The following is a 19,903-nucleotide window of genomic DNA, read 5'->3' on the forward strand; positions in this document are numbered from 1 at the left end:
AGCACTATTTAAATGTTAGCTATTATTACTAATAATATCAATTATTTAAAAATAACAATATTAATTGTCATAATATTAAACATATTATTAAGCGCAAAATTATACTAACTTTTAGAAAACCCTGTATTTGAGCCTGAAAGGTCATTTTAAAATTACTCTATAGCCCAGTTGGAATTAGGTAGCTGAAAGAGGCTTTAATGAAACTCAACTTACTTAGCACGATATCCTGAAATTTCTAAAGTAAAGAAAGTACAGATAAACAGGAGGTTAAACAAAGTCTGTAACTGAAACCAAGTTCCCTGGAATACATGTGGCTGGGTAAGGGCACTGTTCCATTAGTTCATTTTTTAAAGCATGGTACCACAGTGTTTCTTGGCTTACCTTTAAACACCCCGCTGAGTTTTTCCACTGAGAAAAATATTTATTCTGGGGTTTCTAGCCTTATGCAACTGCTTGATTTTCCTAAACAATGTTCTGCCCCTTTTAGATGGAGCCAACAAAGTTAAAGCATCCCTGGCATGATCACCTTGTTATTTTAATCTTTTTACAACATCAGATGAATGCAACTGAAGGGTAACATTGAGTAGGATCACCATTGCCTGGTGTGTATTTCCTTCCTCACAAGTGAGAGTTTTAAGTCTGAGCTGTCAACTTAGCACATCTGTAGTAAATGAGTCTACCATGCTGTTTTCATTGAGCTGGACTCCTTCTTCACATGCGTACCATCTCAATCATTAATGAAAAGGAAAACAACATTTCCCTGCAAAAGATCATAAATCCATTCATCATCCAAAATGAAGGCTTACCAGGTTTTTTATTGCTATGAATAATAAAACATTTTTTGTTGGGGAGAGGAAAGAAAGTTAACTCTTTGTGATAAGTTAAGACTCTTTTTTGCAGACTAAAAACTTAAGCATTGTCTAGGATGTGATGTTCGTCCAAAAAGAGACACTGAAAATCTTGAGGTTTTCATTTGGGGTTTGCTTCCATCATGAGTGAAAAAAAAAACCCAGCCTGTGTCTATTCAAGCTTGGCACCCTGTGAGCAGAAAACATCAGGACCACCATGCAAGCCCACATTGTGAACACAAGAAACCTTGCATCCCAGCTGGGTTGTGTGTGTCCTCTGGCCCATCAGCTAGAATCAAGCAACTTTTATTTACATGTAGTTTTTATTTGTAATGTAGCCTTTTTCTTAGGAGAAAATTTGGAAATGAACCATGTTTACTTTGGCAAAATGTGTGTTACATAAATTTAGTCAACTTTTAATTATCCAGGGGCTGATTAACTGGTTATGGATAATCCAGACTTTTTTGTCCATGTGCCTCCTTTAGTTTTCTTTTAGCTATTTCCCTGTTCATTAGACCCTCTTCCAGAGAAAAATAGCCTCAAATCAATCAATCTGTCTACCAAATAGGAAGAAAAATTTGGCTAGGGAAGAAGATAAAAGTGTTGGCTGAAATGCTAGTTTAGTTTTACCCATGGCTTTCAAGGACTAATGTTGTCCCTTCTCCCAATTAAACATGAATTATTATATGAATGGCAGTGAATAACTTTTCTTTTTCCACTGAAAATAGGAAAGGAGGAAATGAAAAATATGGAAATGGGAGTGAAACATCAAGAAAATGTCCCTAACTTTAAGATCATATTATTTTCATTAATAAGCAAAGTTGTGGGAATTTCAATATCTGTTGAAGTAGGAAAAAAAAATATAGGTGCCAGGAGGTTAAGAAAACTGAATTACAATTCCCGTTCTGTTGTTAGTGGCATGACCTTAGTCAACACATTTAGTAATGATGGTTTTTAATAGAGGTCACCATATCAAATACTCACAAGGCCCAAGTTACATGGAAAGAAAAGCTTTCAAGATATGGAGACCTCACAAAGGAGCTCAAAATAACATGGGAACAGGAAGGAGCAATATATCATCCCTCTCGTCCTATCTGCTAGTAGAGTTGCCCTAAATCTGGTTTCCCAAAATCTACAGAGGATGAACGTCTACCCTATTGTTTTAATTCAACGATAAAAAGCCGTTATTTCATTCTTGTATGCAGTAATCTATAGAAAATTACCTATATAGGGGCGGCCAGGTGGCTCAGCAAGTAAGAGCACCGGCTCCAGTGTCGGGATGACCTGGGGATCAAATCCGGGCTCAGATACTTAGCACTACCCCCAGAAATAACTGGCCGTGTAACCTTGAGCAAGTTACTTAGCCCCAATTGCTTAAAAAACAAAAAAAGAAAATTACCTATAAAAGACTAGAAGAATAGCAACTTGTCCCTATACCTATCTTATCTGAACCACAGCAAAAAAAAAATAAGATAATGATGATATTGATAACAAAAATGATAATTCCTTCAAAGCCCAACCTACCATCCATTTTATAAAGGAAAAATAATGGCAAAATTGAGGAATGCTAGCCGTTATGTTGAATACCATGGTTGTGACTACTGAGGTAATTGTGAAAGACTTGACTTCTGAAATGTCAACCAATTGGGCAATCATGATACCACTGATTGGGTCAGCACCCCAACCAGAGATCTGTAACTGCTTCTAGGAATTTAAGCAATAGTTGTGAAAACATAGGGTCTGTCTATTCCAACTCAAAACTGTCGTGATGACCAGCTTGACAGGGAGTACAATAGAATGAGTGACACTCTGGTGCAGAATGAATCAGAAACAGCAGTCCTCTACCTGCTAGAATCCTTCTCTCAGATGTTGCTACCACTAAAGCAAAACAAACAAAAAAAATCATATGTGTTCATGAAGTGGACTGAATGTTATTATTGTGTGCCAACATCATATCGTAAAAATTAGAAACAGATCTTATGAGTTATAGACAAGGATTATCTTTAAGAATGTTATCAGGTCAGTGTGAGCACATACTAACAATAAACCAGATATGGGCTAGATAACCTCAAGGGATCCCTGCCCTTCAGATTTTATGATAATTAAGACCTGGTTGTATCACATTTCCTAAATTTTCCAAATCTTGCCTAGTTTTGTAGCAGCTAATTTCTCTGCCCAGTGTGTAGGTTTCACAGACTTTCAGAATGTATCCTTGTTGTTCCAATGAGAGAGAGAGAGAGAGAGAGAGAAAGAGAGAGAGAGAGAGAGAGAGAGAGAGAGAGAGAGAGAATTGCAATAGAGTAATAAAAAGTGACAGTGTTGCAATATTAGAGTTCACTAAGAATGTTAATAGGTTAGTCTTGTGGATTCTGGCATAACTTGTTCCCGAGAAAATCTTCTTTGTTGTGTGACAGAATTGACAGAGCCTGTCAAGGGATAAGCAGACTGGGTCAGCATTTCTACCTATATCTTTCTTAAGGGACTAAGGTCCCATCCCAAAACTCTAGTGAAGCCTTGGGTTGATCCAAACAGGATTTGAGACAGATATTTGGGGCATAAACTTTGACAAAGAAAGACTGAGTCCACAAAGCAATCCAAACATACTTATATAAAGCTGAGTTGCAAAGCACAGTTGTCAGTGTCCCTACCATATGCAAAAGTAAGAAAATGCCCATTATTTTACAGATAGAACTGGATGCATTTTGTACTCATTCAGGTGTCTTGACCTTATCCCTGAGACCACCTCCAAACATTACACTCTTCACTCCCAGCTCCAAGTAATAACAAATACCAAGAGGATGGCTAGGTGGTGCAGTGAATAGAGCATGGGTCCTGGAGTCAGGAGGACGTGGGTTCAAATATGAACTCAGACACTTAACACTTACTAGCCATGTGACCTTGGGCAAGTCACTTAACCCCAATTGCCCTGCCTTACCCCCTCCAAAAAAGCAAAACAAACAAAAAAACCCATCAAATTATTGGCTAACATTTTGACTACATCTTCCCCCATCTCTAGATTCCCCTGGATCCAACTCTGGAGCCTTATAGCCCAAAAATATCACAACCTTGACTCAGGAATGCTACCAGCCTTGACTTGGATGTCACTGGATATGTTTCAACTGCAACATTTGGCTATTGAATATTTGTGATCATTGGAAGAGGAAGGAAAGAAAGGGGAATTCCAAAAATATCATAACTGATTTATTTACATAAAATATTGCTTTGTAAATAAGCACTAAATATTTACTCACCCACATTTTTTTCAAATCAGTCAGTCCCCAAGGGAATTTACCTCCAGTAAAATAAATAAAATGAGCATTCTTTACTACTTCTCAGGTATAAATTTTCACTTGTCTGAGGTAAGAGAAGCAAAAGACAACTTTTTGACTGACTGGTTCACAATATACTAAAATATATACTAAGAATGCCCTGCACTATTAGTGATAGAGGGGGAATACCACAGGGTATTTGTGGGCACTCACTTCTAACACTAGTTCAAGAGTGCTCACCAATGTGCTTTTCATTAATTTCATTAACAATCAACCAATAGATAGAATTTGTTCCTAACAAAGTCATTGATTTACTAAGATGGTATTGTAAGTAGCTATAAAACATTACCTTACATAAACCTGGGTACATTCCCCCACAAATACACCAAGTATTTGTGTAAAGAATACTGACAGTCTTAAAATACAATGATAATGTGATAGACACATAGTGAGCACTGAGGCACCTCATAACTGTGCTACAGTACTCCCAAATCCTTGCTCTCTTTGTAAATTCCAGACATAGCTTCACCATGGTCACAGAAATCTTTACTGGGTATATCACTCATCTAGGTTCCCCAGGGTCTACTTTTCTTCACAACCTAACTTTTGATTGCCAAGGTTTACTTTCTCACAAGTTCACATATGGCTCCATCACAGACACTGCTACTGAAAGCCACTTCTTTGAAGGACTGTCTCTCTGTGTCTGTATCATTTGGTAGTACGTGTATTCCTGCTACATATAATGTTAAGTATATATAACTCTTTCAAAGTTATATGGATAATGGGGGAGAAGGGAGAGAGAAAGATAGGAAAGGAGAGAGAAATTCCGTTATTCCATCTCTAAAGTGGTCTTTTCCACATGCAGCTCCTGGCATACACACTCATAAACTGCTGAATTCACCCAGAACTTTGTTTTTTTTTTTTTAAGTCTTATGAAGGTGTATCTAAATTTTCCTTGTCCAGTGGTTTTCCCCTTTAATTCTATTTGAGAATGGTATTCATACTTTATAAAGGCATCAATGGGTGTTTACAGATACAAAATACCTTTTGGAAAGAGTCCCAAGGAGATAATAATGTCTCAATGAACATTTATTAAGTGGCTACAGTTGGCAAGGCGTTGTGCTAAACATTCCTAGGGTGTTTATCTTAATAACTTGTTCTTGAGAAATGTTTGTTTTTTGTTGCATATGACATTGTGTGATTGTTGTTAATACTTGGCTACTTTTCCTCAAGTTTTCCTCATTAGTGAGAAACTAGATTTAGTAGCAAATGTTTTGGAACATTCATTGTGCTGAATGGTGATGACGATCGGTCGCACGCACACACACACACACACACACACACACACACACACACACACACACACACACACACACAGGGAATGTTTAAGAGGGAGGCCAGGAAGGGAATACTCAAAAACAAAAGAAATGTCAGCTTCAGAGGATGGATCACAAATCGGGGCGGGGGGGGGGAGGGCAGACATAAACAAGGTATAAATATTAGACATCAGAGTCTGAGTTTGATGAAGAAAGGAAGAACAGAGGAATAGGAACAGACTGCTTCAGTTATGAAACACTAGAATTGATCAAATTCCTTCTTTCTACACCTCTTCTTTGCAAAGTGGAGAAGGGGGAATAATAGAAAAAAAATATAAGCCATGATGATAGATAGAAACACACAATTAAGAGCCATAAGTGTGAATGTGAATGATATTAGCCCACCCATAAAATTAAGGGCAGTAGAATGAATTAGAAAGGAGAATTCAACAATGAGTTATATACAGGAAACTTAATGGTTCACACAGCTAAAATAAGAGATGGGAGCATAATTTATTATGCCTCTATAATGTTTCAGGGACATTAAAAAAGTAGAGGAAGCAATCATGACAGCACAAGACAATGGTAAAAAAAAAAAACCCCACATAACTAAAAGAGATAAGCAATTAACATCATTTAAAGGCAACATAGATAATGAAATAACATCAGTCCTTAATACATGTTTACTAAATGGGATAGCCATCCAAACAGTTAAAAGTTAGCCAAATTATGAGGAAAAATTGACAGAATATAATAGCTGGGGACATTGACATATCCGTTTCAGAACTACACAAATTAACAAAAATAGAAATAAGAAATTGTGGACCTAAAAATGGATTTTGTAAAATATGAGACATGATAGATCTCTGGCAGTTATGAAATAGGAATTGAAAGGAATATGCATGTTTCTAAACTTTGCATAGTAGCTTTATGAAAAGGTGTCATATGCCATAACATACAGACCTCATAAACAAATTGAGAAAAGCAGAAATATTAAACTCAGTCCTTGGTGACCATAATGCAATAAAATTATTTTTAAAATGGGCACTTAAAGAATTCAAATGTTAATAGATAAATTTTAACCTTAAAGAATTGGTGGATCAAAGAACAAATTGTAGAAACAATATATGATTTCATTTCAAATTATGAAAATGAGGCAACATACCAAAATTTTGGGGATACAGCAATCTTTAGGGAAAATTTTAAATCTCTAAAAACTTTTATCATTAAAAGAGAAAAAGAACAGGTCAATGAATTGGGCATTTAAAAATTTGTACAGAAAGGAACAAAACAAAAGCCAAAATGAGACATAGAACAACTGTGAAAGTTAACAGGTTGAAGTTATTATATCCTTATAAGGAAAAGCAAGCTGTATTTAAAAGGTTTCATGTATAATCCTCCTCCTCTGTCTCATTTCAATAGGGAAATGTTTGTTTTATTTAGTGTTAAGTCAAGAATATTTTTTTAAAAATTAAAGTTGGGAACTAGCTGAGCAGATTATAGTATATAAACATAATGGAATATTGCAGTATAAGAAATGGCTAAAGAAAGGAAAAAGCCTTTATTAAGCCTCTACTATGTACCAGATTCTGTGCTAAACACTTCACCAATACTATCTCATTTGAGCCTTGCAACAACCCTAGGAAGAGGTATTATTATTATCCCCATTTTACAGTAGAAGAAACAAACAGAGGTTAAGTGACTTGCTCAAGGTCACATGTTTGAAGTCAAATTTGAATTCAACTGGTCTTAAATCCAGGCCTTGAGCTCTAATCATTGCACCACATAACTGCCTAAGCACAGATTCAGAGAAACCTAGGAAAACTTACTTGCCTGATTCAGAGTAAACCTAAGCAGGAAAACAACCTACACAGCTCTAAAAAACATAAAAGAAAGCAATTCTGAAAGATAGAGGGGTTCTGATCAATGTAATAAATAAGCAGAAGTCTGATCATGAATTCTACTTCCTGCCTCTTTATAGTGAGCTGGTGAATTAGAAAGTCAGAATTAGATATACATTTTCTGACATGGTCAATGTATGGATATCTTTCACATGACTATGTTTATTTGTAATAAGGGAAGATATTTAATGACTGGGAAAGATTAATAGAAGAAAGGGACCATTAAGAGTGATGTGAAAAAAAAAAAAAAAAAAGTGCCCAATGAAACAAGTATAAATCCAGAAAGGAGAAAGAAGTTTGAAAGGAAAAAGACAAACAGGACAATATAGGAATTACTGTGATAATTTATTATATACTTTGTAAAAGCTGTATTACTATAAGAATGTTACAAATAATGATGAAGAAATCTAGAATTTAGCTAGCTCTTTAAGGTTCACAAAGTACTTTCCATATGCTAACTCTTTTGTACATAATAGAGATTTGCAATTTCACATACATCTCCTTTTCTGTTCTTCTTTGTAAATGGAAATGATCAGGTTTGTGCCTAGCACATCATAAAAAATTGATAAATACCTGTTGCTCAATTGATTTGTCAAAGTTGAGATTTTAAAAATTAAATTAATACTATAACTTCTGTAAAGACTACCAAATAATTGTCTTATGGTTCCCACTCACCTTCTCCATGACTTCCAGATCAGAACACTCTTCCCTGGCTAACACTCCCCAAATGTGTCATCTTCTACTGCTAGAACAGAACCTGTGATCTACTGCCTTTTTTCCATCTCTAATCCTTAGCACAGAGCCTAGAACTTATATATCTAACAGAAATATCAATATGCTGATCCTAAGGGACCAAGTCTCTACATATATTTTATTTCAAATCTGTGGCCCATCTGCTCTGGACCAACATACAAAGTTCAGACTATCCTCATTCCTAGGAGACTGGCCTCTAATGAGGACAGGTTAGACTGCTTTTTGTCACTTCATATCCTTTACTCAGCACCTTAGAGACAATTTACCTAAAACTCTTTGACTCATGTCTAGGGTCTTCCCCAAAGGAGAGTGGATGGGTTTTTATTTCCTACACATGAGAAATATAGCTAGGCTGCACAATGGATTAAGTGCTAGACATGGAGTCAAGAAGAACTGAGTTCAAATATGGCTTCAGACATTTACTAATTGTGCGACCCTGGACAATCACTTATCTTCTATCTACCTCAGTTTCCTCATTTGTGAAATGGGAATAATTTCCCAGGGTTGTTGTGAGGAAAAAAATGAGATGTAATACATGTAGTTTTCAAACCTTAAAGCACTATGTAAAGGTAGCTATAACTTGGTTGTTATTATTTTCACTATTAGAGTAAATTAGGTAGCATAATAGATAAAGTGCTCAATTTGGAGTCAGGAAGACCTGGGTTCAAATCCTGCCTTGGACACTTTACTGTGTGATCTTGGGCAAGTCAATTAAGTTCTCTCAACTTCAATTTCCTCATCTGTAAAATGGGGATAATAATAGCGCCTAATTCATAGGGTTTTGTGATGATCAAATAAGATAACCTATGCAATGAACTTTGTAAGCCTTAAAACATTATATAAATGCTATCTATTAAGTACTAAACATGAAACACTCACAAGTACATATTAACAGAAAGACCTGAGCTAAACAAGTGAAAGTATTAATTCCTGTTATACTCTGAGATTTATATTTCATCAGAATATAAAGCAGTTTGGGAGACTGCTGATTAGATGGGGTTATACTTTACCTCGACCTTGCACTGTCCCCCTCATGGTAGATGCCTTCTGGCAAGCTGGGCCATGGCTTGGGTGTTGTGAAAGCTATAGATGCCAAACAAATTTTAGGAGAGTTTCCAAAACAAAGGAACTCCTTAGGAATTGGTCATATTTCTTACCCAGGAAAATTTCCCATCGATTTCAGCATTGCTAAAAAGATGCAGCAGTAATGCTGCTAAAGATGGTGTGTCCATATGCTATTAATGTCATAAACTATTTTTTGACAAGAGTCATGTTTATTACAAAGGAGATTGTACAATTTCAGGATTAAATCTTAAAAGGAATTTGTTTCCATCAGCCACCCATATTGGAATCCCCTTTACAATAACTACATGGCATGTGGTCATTTAACATCTGCATTAATACTTCCAGTGACAGGGAATTGACTAACACACAAAGAAGTCCATTTCCTTTCTGGACAGCTCTCATCATCAAAAAATCCATCCTCATTCTGAGCCAGAATCTGCTTTCCTGTAACTCTGACCCCATCAATCTTAATTCCTCCTTCTGGAGCTACAAATAATCAGTCTAATCCCTTTTGCATAGGACAGCTCTCTAGATGTTTGAAGACTAATCTTGTCCACCCTAATTCTGCACTTCTGGCTAACATCACTAATTCTTCCAGCTACTCCCTTCTTGCTTTCCTGATTATTCTTCTCTAAATGAGAAATTAGAACAAAATCCTTACCTTCACTTTTCTGAAGCTTTCCTGGTTTAAATGTGACCCCAGACACTTACCAGCTGTGTGACCCTGGACAAGTCACTTAACCCTGTTTACCTTAGTTTCCTCATCTGCAAAATGAACTGGAGAAGGAAATGGCAAACCCCCTTAGAGTCTTTTCCAGGAAGACCCCAAATGGGGTCATGAAGAGTCAGATATGACTGAACAATGACAAAAAAATTTTTTCAGGAGTGAAATAGAAATCTGAACTTCTTCAAAATAGCTAGGTGCTCTCTTGTATTTAAAACTATCTATGGCTACAAAAGTAAAAGAGAAAATTGAGCAGTCAAGCTTTCTCTCTATCATCTTTTGATATTATATTACCTTTCCTATCTAGGGGACCCATCTTTTTCTTCTCCTCATGCTGCAAAATGTTTTAGACGTTTTTTTTTTTCTGTTGTGATTAGATTTTCTCAGATTATTCTGAGCTCATTCTGAGTCATGAGAGAGCTTTCTGTGCAGCTATAGTGTTTTACTTTTATACCTTTACCCCCTTTTTTCTAACTGGGGTCATTTGAGAGTATGTCTTCCCAATAACATGCTTTTATTTTGTTTTATTTTGCCTTTGTGTAAATTGTTATTTTACTGGTATGGGGAATTGCCAGGAAAGAAGCTTATTCTACCAATAAAAATGAAGAACAACTGTTAAACAAATTGGTTTTGTTAAATTGCCTGGGGTACACTGAGAATTTATGTGATTTGCTCAGGATCACACCCCCAGTTTATACCAATGGCAGGATTTGAACTCAGATCTTTCTGACTCTAAAATCAACCTTCTATCCATTATGTCTCCCAGGGACCTGGGGTTTCAAGAACTTAAATTCAGACATTGTATGTATCTACAATGCTTTTTCTCCGATACATTCCTGGCAAAATCAATTTACCTTTCAAGATATGGGAAATTTAAGTTATTGTTTAGAATTGTGATGCCCTATGAATCCACATTTTTTTTAAAAAGGGGCTCACAATCCAAGAAGGATGTGTTCACTATGTCATGAGAAGCAGGCTGCATGTGAATCTCTCTGCATAGAGCTAAATTCCATTTCTAGCAAATCCTTTTCTGATCTTTTCAGAATCTCTCTAAATAGATTTCCTTATATTGTCTGGTTTGGCAAAATTATGTCTGGGTGTAGAATAAAAGTGGTTTTTATGAAAAAAAGCAAATTGAACAGGATAAAGAGAGATCATCTGGTCCTTTTCCCCTGTCTCAAGCAGCAAGATATCTCAGAAAAACTAAGGTTTAACTGTCAGTCCTTGTATATACCACTGGTCTGAAAGGCAAGAGACTTTAAGTTCTTAGCCCAGCTCTGCTGCTGACTAGCTATGATTGTAAGTAACCTCTCTATACCTCAGTTTCCTTGTTTGTAAAATGAAGGGGATGAAATAATTCCCCTACAACTTTTAACACTCTGTGATTTATTTTTTCTCAGGATTAAATATCTAGGTAATACTTTGGGGGGTAGTACTTTAGGGAACGAGACCTTCTGGCAGTTCCTGAAGCACGAAGACCAGGCCATCTCTAATAAAGATTCCCATAGTTTCTATTATTTGCTGTTCTCTATGTTTAGGGTATCAAAGGCAACACTGGAAGAATGGGAATAACTGGGTCTCCAGGAGCTCGAGGAGCAAAAGGCACATCAGGCATGCCAGGAGCCCCAGGAGTTCCAGGACCAAAGGTAACTTAGGGGTCTGCTTCTATTGAAAAAATTGAGTTGATTATTATTAAAAGTTACATGAAAACATAGTAAAATGTTAGACTCAATCAAATTAATGCAAGAACAGGAATAGCAGATGAATCCCTTAACATACCACATCCAGCCCACAATTGCTGATCAGAGGGGATTTACTGATTCTCCTTTGAAGCTGTTGAATGGAGCAACCCATTAACTGAAGGTTAATTCTCACATTCCCTAACAACCAAAGCTTATCTGGAAGTGGGACACCTGGGAAGGTATTAATGGGCTCACTAAATGGAGGTCTGTATGAAACAGTTGTATCTCTGTTTGTTGGAGTGGGTATGTATCTGGGTACCATTTTGATTGTACAGTCTTTGAGATCCATTCCCTATGACTATGTTCTTAGACCTTCTAGGGTTTTTTTATTCTTATAATTCCCTTTCCTCCTTCCTATTGGCTTCCTTCACAAAGATAGGGAAAATCTTATTTTTAGACTTCAACTATTAGGGCAGCTAGGTGAATAGAACACCGGCCCTGGAGTCGAGGACCTGAGTTCAAATACAGTCTCAGACACTTAACACTTACTGGCTGTGTAACCTTGGGCAAGTCACTTAACCGCAATTGCCCTGCCCTCCCCCCCCCCAAAAAAAAGACATAAACTTCAACTATTGCTCCCATTTGCTTCCTGAAGAATGTCTCCTTGTGGACAGATCTTGTCCCTTAAAGGCTGAACCTAACAAGCATCACATGAACAGAGTAACAGGGGAAGCAGCATGCATAATTTCCTGGAGTTGAGGTCACAGTGTCCTTTTGAATAAGCATGTACCTCTCAAGTGGGCTGTAATTCACTAACAGTGGGCTCTTCTATGAGTAACAAGCCCAGACTACAACTGGTCCAGAACTTCTGCCTGGAGTTACCTCATGAAAGTATATAGATTGTCTTAATGCAATGTTAACTCTGCCTACACTCCTCTACCAAGCCTTATGAGCCATGGGGGTAATGACAAAATGGTGACAACTCTCCCTTGTTTCCACTTCAAACCCCCTCCTGAGTCCTTCACTCCTAAACTTTTGCTTCCCTTGAAACTCAAAGGAAAAAATTGAAAAAAATTGGGGGAATTGGCAAAAGGAAACCCCCTAAGGCACATGTGAGAATTTTCTTCCTTTTCAGTGTTGACCAACAGTGGTTGATCTTAGTCAGGTCCTAATATTACGTCCCTCCCTTGTAGACTAAGTAGAATTTGCCTTGTGGCTTTGAGAGCCTTTGACCCAACCCAACCACCATCTTCATTTGGACTACCCTTACCAGAATTCCAATCTCCAAAACATCTCACTCATATTGGGATCAGTTAGGTAGGCTTTTATAAAAATGTTCAAAGGATAAGAATAGCATCAAAGTGAAAGAAATGAAGAATGAAGAAAATTTGTGGCAGAGAAGCTTTGGGAAACATGTATTCAATCACTGTGCTATTGTCCCCAGCTTACAAAGCTGAGTCTGTGGAATGGCGAATCAAGAAACTAGTCAAGGCCCATTCTTTGTTGTTGTTGGGGCAGGCAGGGAGGGGAGTGGTTGGGGGGGGGGGGACACAGCTGGAGAAGATAAGGTTTATTGACTAGATAATCAGAGCTTCTGAGGGATTCTGGGAGCCTCCCAGGGACCCAAGAAAGCATTTGGGAAGAGATGAAGGTAATGTCAATACTATGATATTATGTGTTATAGTTATCTCTGTGAATTATCTGTCTAATAGACTCTGAGCTCCCATAGAAGAGAAACCATGTGATCTCAATCTTATATATTCCCCAGTACCTAATAGTGCTCTCTACAATAACAGGCTCTTAATAGATGTTTGTCAGATGAATTACAGAATGAATCGATGAATAGAATTAGCATTTGTATGTCACAATCTCTGAACAAACTCTTCTATTCAGGCAAGCACCTCTCCCGTACCCTCAGTCACACTATCTAATTATCTCCCCCAACCACTCTCCTTTGCTTTTATCTGTTTGGGGAAAAAGAAAAAAAAAACATCACAGAGAAGGAGATCACACACACACACACACACATATGATTGGACCTCTCTAAGTAGAGTTCCTTGGCTAACCTGGTTCATTTGAGAACCAATCTAGTAATGGATTCTAACATTCTGCTTCTGAGATAATGATAGTTCTCTGTTTGTCCACAGGGCGAGCAAGGGCTACCAGGTCATCCTGGGAAGCCAGGTAAAAGAGGTCACCCAGGAATGCAAGGCGATCAAGGACCACATGGAAATTATGGGATGAAAGGGCAGTCTGTATGTGCCAACAAGGAAGCATGCCACAAATACATTCTAACAAGCAGGTCATCAGTGTGGAATAATCACCATCATCTCTATTCCTATTACAGGGGGACCATGGTGACCAAGGTTTGATGGGTTTCCAAGGATTCCCAGGTCCAAAAGTAGGTTTATATATTTTCTACTAGTTTTTATCTATTCAGAAAAAGAAAGATATTCAAATGTCAACATCCATTCCCATTTTAGTAATATTTTATTTATTCATGTATTTATATATATATATTAGCACTATGATAAAGTATGTCTATCATCCAAGATGATGCCTTAGGGCATCTAAGCAGTACACTGGATTAAGAACTGAACTTGGAACTATAAAGACCTGAGTTCAAATCCAAATTCAGACACTTACTAGCTGTGTGATCCTGGACAAGTCATTTAACTCTTCAGAGCTTTAATTGCTTCATTTGCAAAATAGGGGTAATGATAATATCGTGCTACCAACCTCACAATATTATTTTGATGAAAATAATAAGTAAATGTTATCACTAAGTCATAAAGGAGATGCCATCTGAATTGGTGGAAAAAGCATCAATGCCAAGGAAATCAGGGCTCCTCCAAATACTGAAGCATACACATTCCACAGCAGAGGCACCATTTTTAGAAGGTGCATAGCCAAGAAGCATTTATGTGGTAGCCGCTTTACACCAGGCACTGTGCATAGTTATGTCCTTTTAAAAAATTCTTCACATTTCATAGTCTAAGGATTTCATCAGATATTGTTTAAACCATTTTTAAAGAGTATTTTAGGAGAATTAATGGCCACATTTTACTGAAATGATTTTTGTTTTTCTGCATCTCAGTAAGCCTCATAGTAATTATTTCTTTTTTCCTTGTTCCTTCATGTTCCATTTTTAGAGAATTAGCTTGTCATGGATTAATGTGAATCTCTTCATTTGTTAAATATTCATATACAGATAAGGCATTTTCTGTTTTTAATGTATTTCTAGGGGCCTGACGGAGACGTTGGCATGGTTGGAATCCTAGGCCCTAAAGGTCCTGTTGGCCAAATAGTAAGTGTAAAATTAAATTCTCCTTAATTGGCAAAAAAGAAACAAACCATTTGGGGGTTTTCATTGACTATACAAGTGATAAAGCTAATTTTGCAACACTAAAAAATATGGTTTAGCAAACTGATTCTTTTTTATCTTCCTTTCTGCTCTTGAGCACTTAATTTTTAAGAAAAAATTAGTAATAGGTTCCATCACTCCTCTGGATATACATTGATGACTGGGTTTTGTTATAGGTTAAGAGTTATAGGAAGATGAGACTTTTTTCAAGGCAACTAGATGCGTCAGTGAATAGAGCACTGGACTTAGAATCAGGAAGATTCATTTTTGTGAGTTCAAATCCAGCCACAGACACTTACTAGTTGTGTGACCCTGAGCCAAGTCACTTAACCCTGTTTGCCTCAGTTTCCTCATATGTAAAATGATCTGGAGGAGGAAATGGCAAACTACTCCAGCATCTCTGCAAAGATAACCCCAAATGGGGTCACAAAGAGCTGTACAGAATTACACGATATTTTTAAAAACTACAGTCACTTTTTATCCCAACCTGGACAATCCACAGGTAGGTTTATCTATAGCAGATATTGTTGTCGAGTCCTTGTCCATGTTACCCATTCCACTAATTGTACTCTACTAACATTGTTATCTCTATTCTTGCTAAACCTCCTGAAAACCGGCAGGAACCAAAAAACCAAGGACTTTTAAGAGTATAAATTTTTATAGAAGATTTTCACCGGGAAGTTAAAAAAAGAAAGCTTGAAGTTGAGGAGACAGAGGGGACTTTACATCATTTTACCAAATATTAGAACTTAGAGATTGTGTAGTTTGAGTCCTTCATTTGACAAGTAGAGAAACTGAGGCCAGGAGAGGTTAAGCAGTTTGCCCAAGGTCACACAGCTATTTATCAGTCAATCCATTTATCCATTTTTTATAAAGTGCCTACTGTGTTCCAGGCACTAAGCTAGGCGCCAGGATCAGGAAAGTAAAACAGCCCCTGTCCTCAAGGAGTTTACATTTTAGCAGAGAAAACAAGTCCATATTTACGTAGATAAAAAACAAATACTCGATCGACACAAGGAGAGGAAAGCACTTAGAGGAGCTAGAAAGGCCTGCTGCAGAGAGGATGATTGAAGTGAGTCTTAAAAACCAAGAGGGGACCCCCTGGGGCAGGACTGAAGAGGGTGAGGACTCTGGACATGAGACAATCAGTGCAAAGGGACAAAGAGAAGAAATGGGTTATCCACATACAGAACCACAAGTTATGCAGCTTGGCTGGATTACAGACTTATTAACTTACTCATGAATTGGATTTAAGTGAGGCAGAGATGCACCAAGCCTCGCTCTCTCCTCCAGAGAAAAGCCAAGATAGCTGACCATGACCCAGGATACAGTGGGCCATTCTAATAGATGGCAAGAGCTTAGAAGGTGCAACATTGGGGGATTGCCTGTGTTCTATCAATACCCCTCAGGAGTTCTAGAGAAAGACTGCTACTATATTGGGGGAGAGGGTTTGGAGGAGAATAATGTGTAAGAGTTTGAAAAGATACTATATAGGGCAGGTTGTCATGAGCTTCAAATTCAAAGCAAAGAATTCATACCTGGTCCTTGATAGGGGTACTTGGAAATCAATGGACATTTTTTTTTAATAGGAAACGACATAATTAGCCTATACTTCAAGAAAATTACTTTGGAGACTGTGGAAGTTGGATTGGAGTGGGGAGAAACTTGAGAGAAGGATGCCAATTAAGAGGTTATTGAAATAGTTCAGGTGAGGGGTGATGAGGACCTGAGTTAGGGTAGTGGTGGTGTGAATAGAGAGGTGACTCTAGGAGTTGTTGTGGAGATATAAACAACAAAGATCTGACAAGAAATTGAATATGTGGGTTGAGGATCATAATAAAAGCCAGCATTTATATAATACCTACAGTGTTTCAGGCACTACACAAATATTGATCCTCACAACATCCCTGAGAGGTGAGTGCTATTATTATCCCCATTTTACAGATGAAGAAACAGAGGCAGATAGAGGTTAAGATATTTGCCACTGAGTTAGTGTCTGAGACTGGATTTGAACTTGGTTCTTGCTAACTCCAGTCCCAGCACTCTAGCCATTGTACCATCTGGATGGGTGAGTGAGGAATGAAGGACACTAAGGTAGTGAACCTGTGTGACTGGAAGGCTCATGTTGGCAATAATTTGTTGTTGTTCAGTCCTGTCCAACTCTTGGTGACCCCATTTGGGTTTTCTTGGCAAAGATACTGGAGTGGTTTGTCATTTTCTTCTCCACCTCTTTGTATAGATGAAGATACTGAGGCAAATAGGGTTAAGTGACTTGCTGAGTTAAATAAATGTCTGAGGTTGTATTTGAATTCAGGTCATCCTAACTCCAGGCACTGTGCCACCTAGCTGCCCTTCTGACAATAATGGGAAAGTCCAGAAGTGAGGGGAAAATCAGTGAGTTCTCTCTTGGGCCTGTTGATTCTCAGATACCATCTAGTTTGAAATGTCTAAATGTTCACTCTATGGAACTGGAACTCATAAACCAGCTTAGGGCTAAATATGACAGTCAGCTGCATAGAGATAACAAATGAGGCTATGAGAGCTGTTGAAGACACTAAATTAAAGACTATAGAGAGAAAAGAAGGCCTGGGACAGAGCCGTGGGGTTCACCTGCCATTACTGAGCAAGAACCAAAGTAAAAATCCAGCAAAGAAGCCTGAGAAGGAATAGTCAGATGGAGCAGGAAGAAAATCAAATGTTCATACATATTCCACTTTACTTCTGTTAGGTTGGGTAGTCTAGAGTTAACAGATATCCAAATGAATAATAAAACTTCATTTTAAGATCCTGCATCTGTAATTGGTAGATTACTTGATTTGCTGCTGAATAACTGCGGATGCTATATATGCTTCAGACTTTGAAGTCTGCCCTCAGTCATTTCTTTGAAGTTTTATAAATTCATAGAATCTCAGATATACTTGCAGTCATATGCAAATATATGGCAATGTAACTTTGTAAGCTCAAAAGTTTGTTGCAAAAAAAAAATTGCCTTGTTAATTCTTGAGAATAATAATAATAGATGGATTCATGATGTCAGTAAGGGACAATTAAGAGAACAGACAACGTGAACAAGAACTTGAAAACAATGTTTGCCCCAGATCAGCCTACCTCATTCAGAAGGAATTTATATTCTGGAAGTACAAAACTCCCATTTCCATTGTTATTTATTGCTTTGACCTTCACTAACTGAAACTTCCAATGCCACAAAATATTGTAAGAAAGCTTATCCATTGCTTTCTTCATCTTGCTCCATAATCATACTTTGTCCCGTCCTTTGCCCAATAGCATTCCTAGATCATATCCTGAATGTAGTATCAATATGATTGCTAGTGTATGAAAATATTTCATACTGATTGAGCAAAGGTTTAATAGATATGGTGTTCTGTGTGGGGAGGGAAGAGAATAGAGTAACGTATAGGATATGATAAGCCGTTGGTAATTCACAAAAGATAAACTGTTTGTTATTTCTACTTGAGAAAGGAATGGAAAGATGGATGATCCTGAAGTCAAAGGAACTGGGTTTGAAATCCCAGCTCTCCTGCTTACTGTCAGCGTGACCCTGATCAAAACACTTCGTTTCTATGGGTCTCAGTCTCCTCATCTGTAAAAGGAATGGTTTTTACTGTCATAGTAGTTGCTGTCCTTAAAATTATAACTTGACTCCAACAGTGATGTCATTTTTTTTTTAAAAAACAAAGGACAACAACCTACCTACCAACTCAAAGAGGACCAAAATGACATCACTATGTCAGGGTCAATATACAACGTGTCTGGTTGTGGCTGATCCATGTGAGCTTGGAAGGTTCTCCCCCACATTTGGCATAGGTTTGGACTGGGGCACCTCGAAAGTTCCTTCTACCTCTGAACCTATGATCCTTTGATCTTAATTTGGGCTAATACCATAATATTCCCCACTATCATGATCATTAATGCCACCGAGGATATGGATGATATATTTTACTGTTACATAAGAAATAAATTCTTGGGGGTTGTCATGGGATTTCTGTCATATAGATAATCTGATTAAAAATTCTCTCTTTCATTTTGCTCCTACAGGGAAACACTGGCCCCCTTGGTAGAGAAGGCATAATAGGTCCAGCAGGCAAAGCTGTAAGTTTATCTCATCCAAAATCCTACTTGTTTTGTTATATCAGACTTTCTCAGAATCTAGCTAATAGAATCATCATATATAGGGCTAGTTCTAGAATTTGTGACAATCATAGCAAAAGAACTTGACTTTTCCTCCTCAGGACTGACTGCTGACAACAGATGAAGATGCAGCAAATGTGTGTATATATGTGTATATATATATATGTATGCATGTGTATGTATATATATACATACATATTCATACAACACACACACACACACACACATATATATATATATATGTATATATATATGTGTGTGTGTAGTGAGGTCGGCAGCCTACTTTCCAAGCAAGCCCCTTGCCCTCCTTCTGATTCATTCAGCTCTTACTGAATCTGAGTGCAAAGGAGGGTTTCTTCCTGTATAAAGGGCACTCCTCTCTCTCAAAGCCAAGGATAGAAGAGTGAGCACCTTCCGATGTCAGGTGGAAGAAACCGCTTAGGACTGGTCAAAAGTAAGGTAGAAGACAGAACAGGTCTAGTGAGTCTTCCTGGCAAGAATTAGTCCTATTCTTCAGGTCACAGGTTTGGGTTATTTTTTTTAAATGTCAAGGGCAAAAAGAGGACAGCGTAATTGAAAGAACATTGGACTGACAGAAGACCAATGCTAGAGTCCAATTCTACTAATTACTATTCCTGTGACCACAGGCATGTCCCTTAATCTCTCTGAGCCTGTTTCCTCATCTGTAAAATAAGGAAAATAGCATTTGCCTTGTCTGATTTACCAGTTTGCTCTGAGGAAAGTGTTTTTTAATGGCAAAGGGTTTTATAAATGCGAAATGTTATTACTTCTCTGGTATAAGCCAAGAGAGAGACAAACACACACACACACA

The 19,903-nt window shown here is 37.6% G+C and overlaps 1 protein-coding gene across 5 annotated transcripts in view; it reads left to right on the forward strand.

The window, feature by feature from the left end:
* COL24A1 (collagen type XXIV alpha 1 chain) overlaps nt 1-19,903 on the forward strand; it is a 380,667-nt gene that overhangs the window by 325,591 nt on the left and 35,173 nt on the right. For all 5 annotated transcript variants that reach the window (XM_069094574.1, XM_069094573.1, XM_069094569.1 and 2 more), the window contains exons 49-53: nt 11,415-11,522; nt 13,706-13,813; nt 13,906-13,959; nt 14,803-14,865; nt 18,979-19,032. In XM_069094574.1, the coding sequence (XP_068950675.1) occupies nt 11,415-11,522; nt 13,706-13,813; nt 13,906-13,959; nt 14,803-14,865; nt 18,979-19,032 (387 nt within the window). The remainder of the gene's footprint in view (nt 1-11,414; nt 11,523-13,705; nt 13,814-13,905; nt 13,960-14,802; nt 14,866-18,978; nt 19,033-19,903) is intronic.

This window comes from Petaurus breviceps, unplaced genomic scaffold (genome assembly GCF_028583685.1).
Source record: "Petaurus breviceps papuanus isolate PSGF00001 unplaced genomic scaffold, PetGlider_PUasm1.0 220, whole genome shotgun sequence".
NCBI lineage: Eukaryota > Metazoa > Chordata > Mammalia > Diprotodontia > Petauridae > Petaurus > Petaurus breviceps.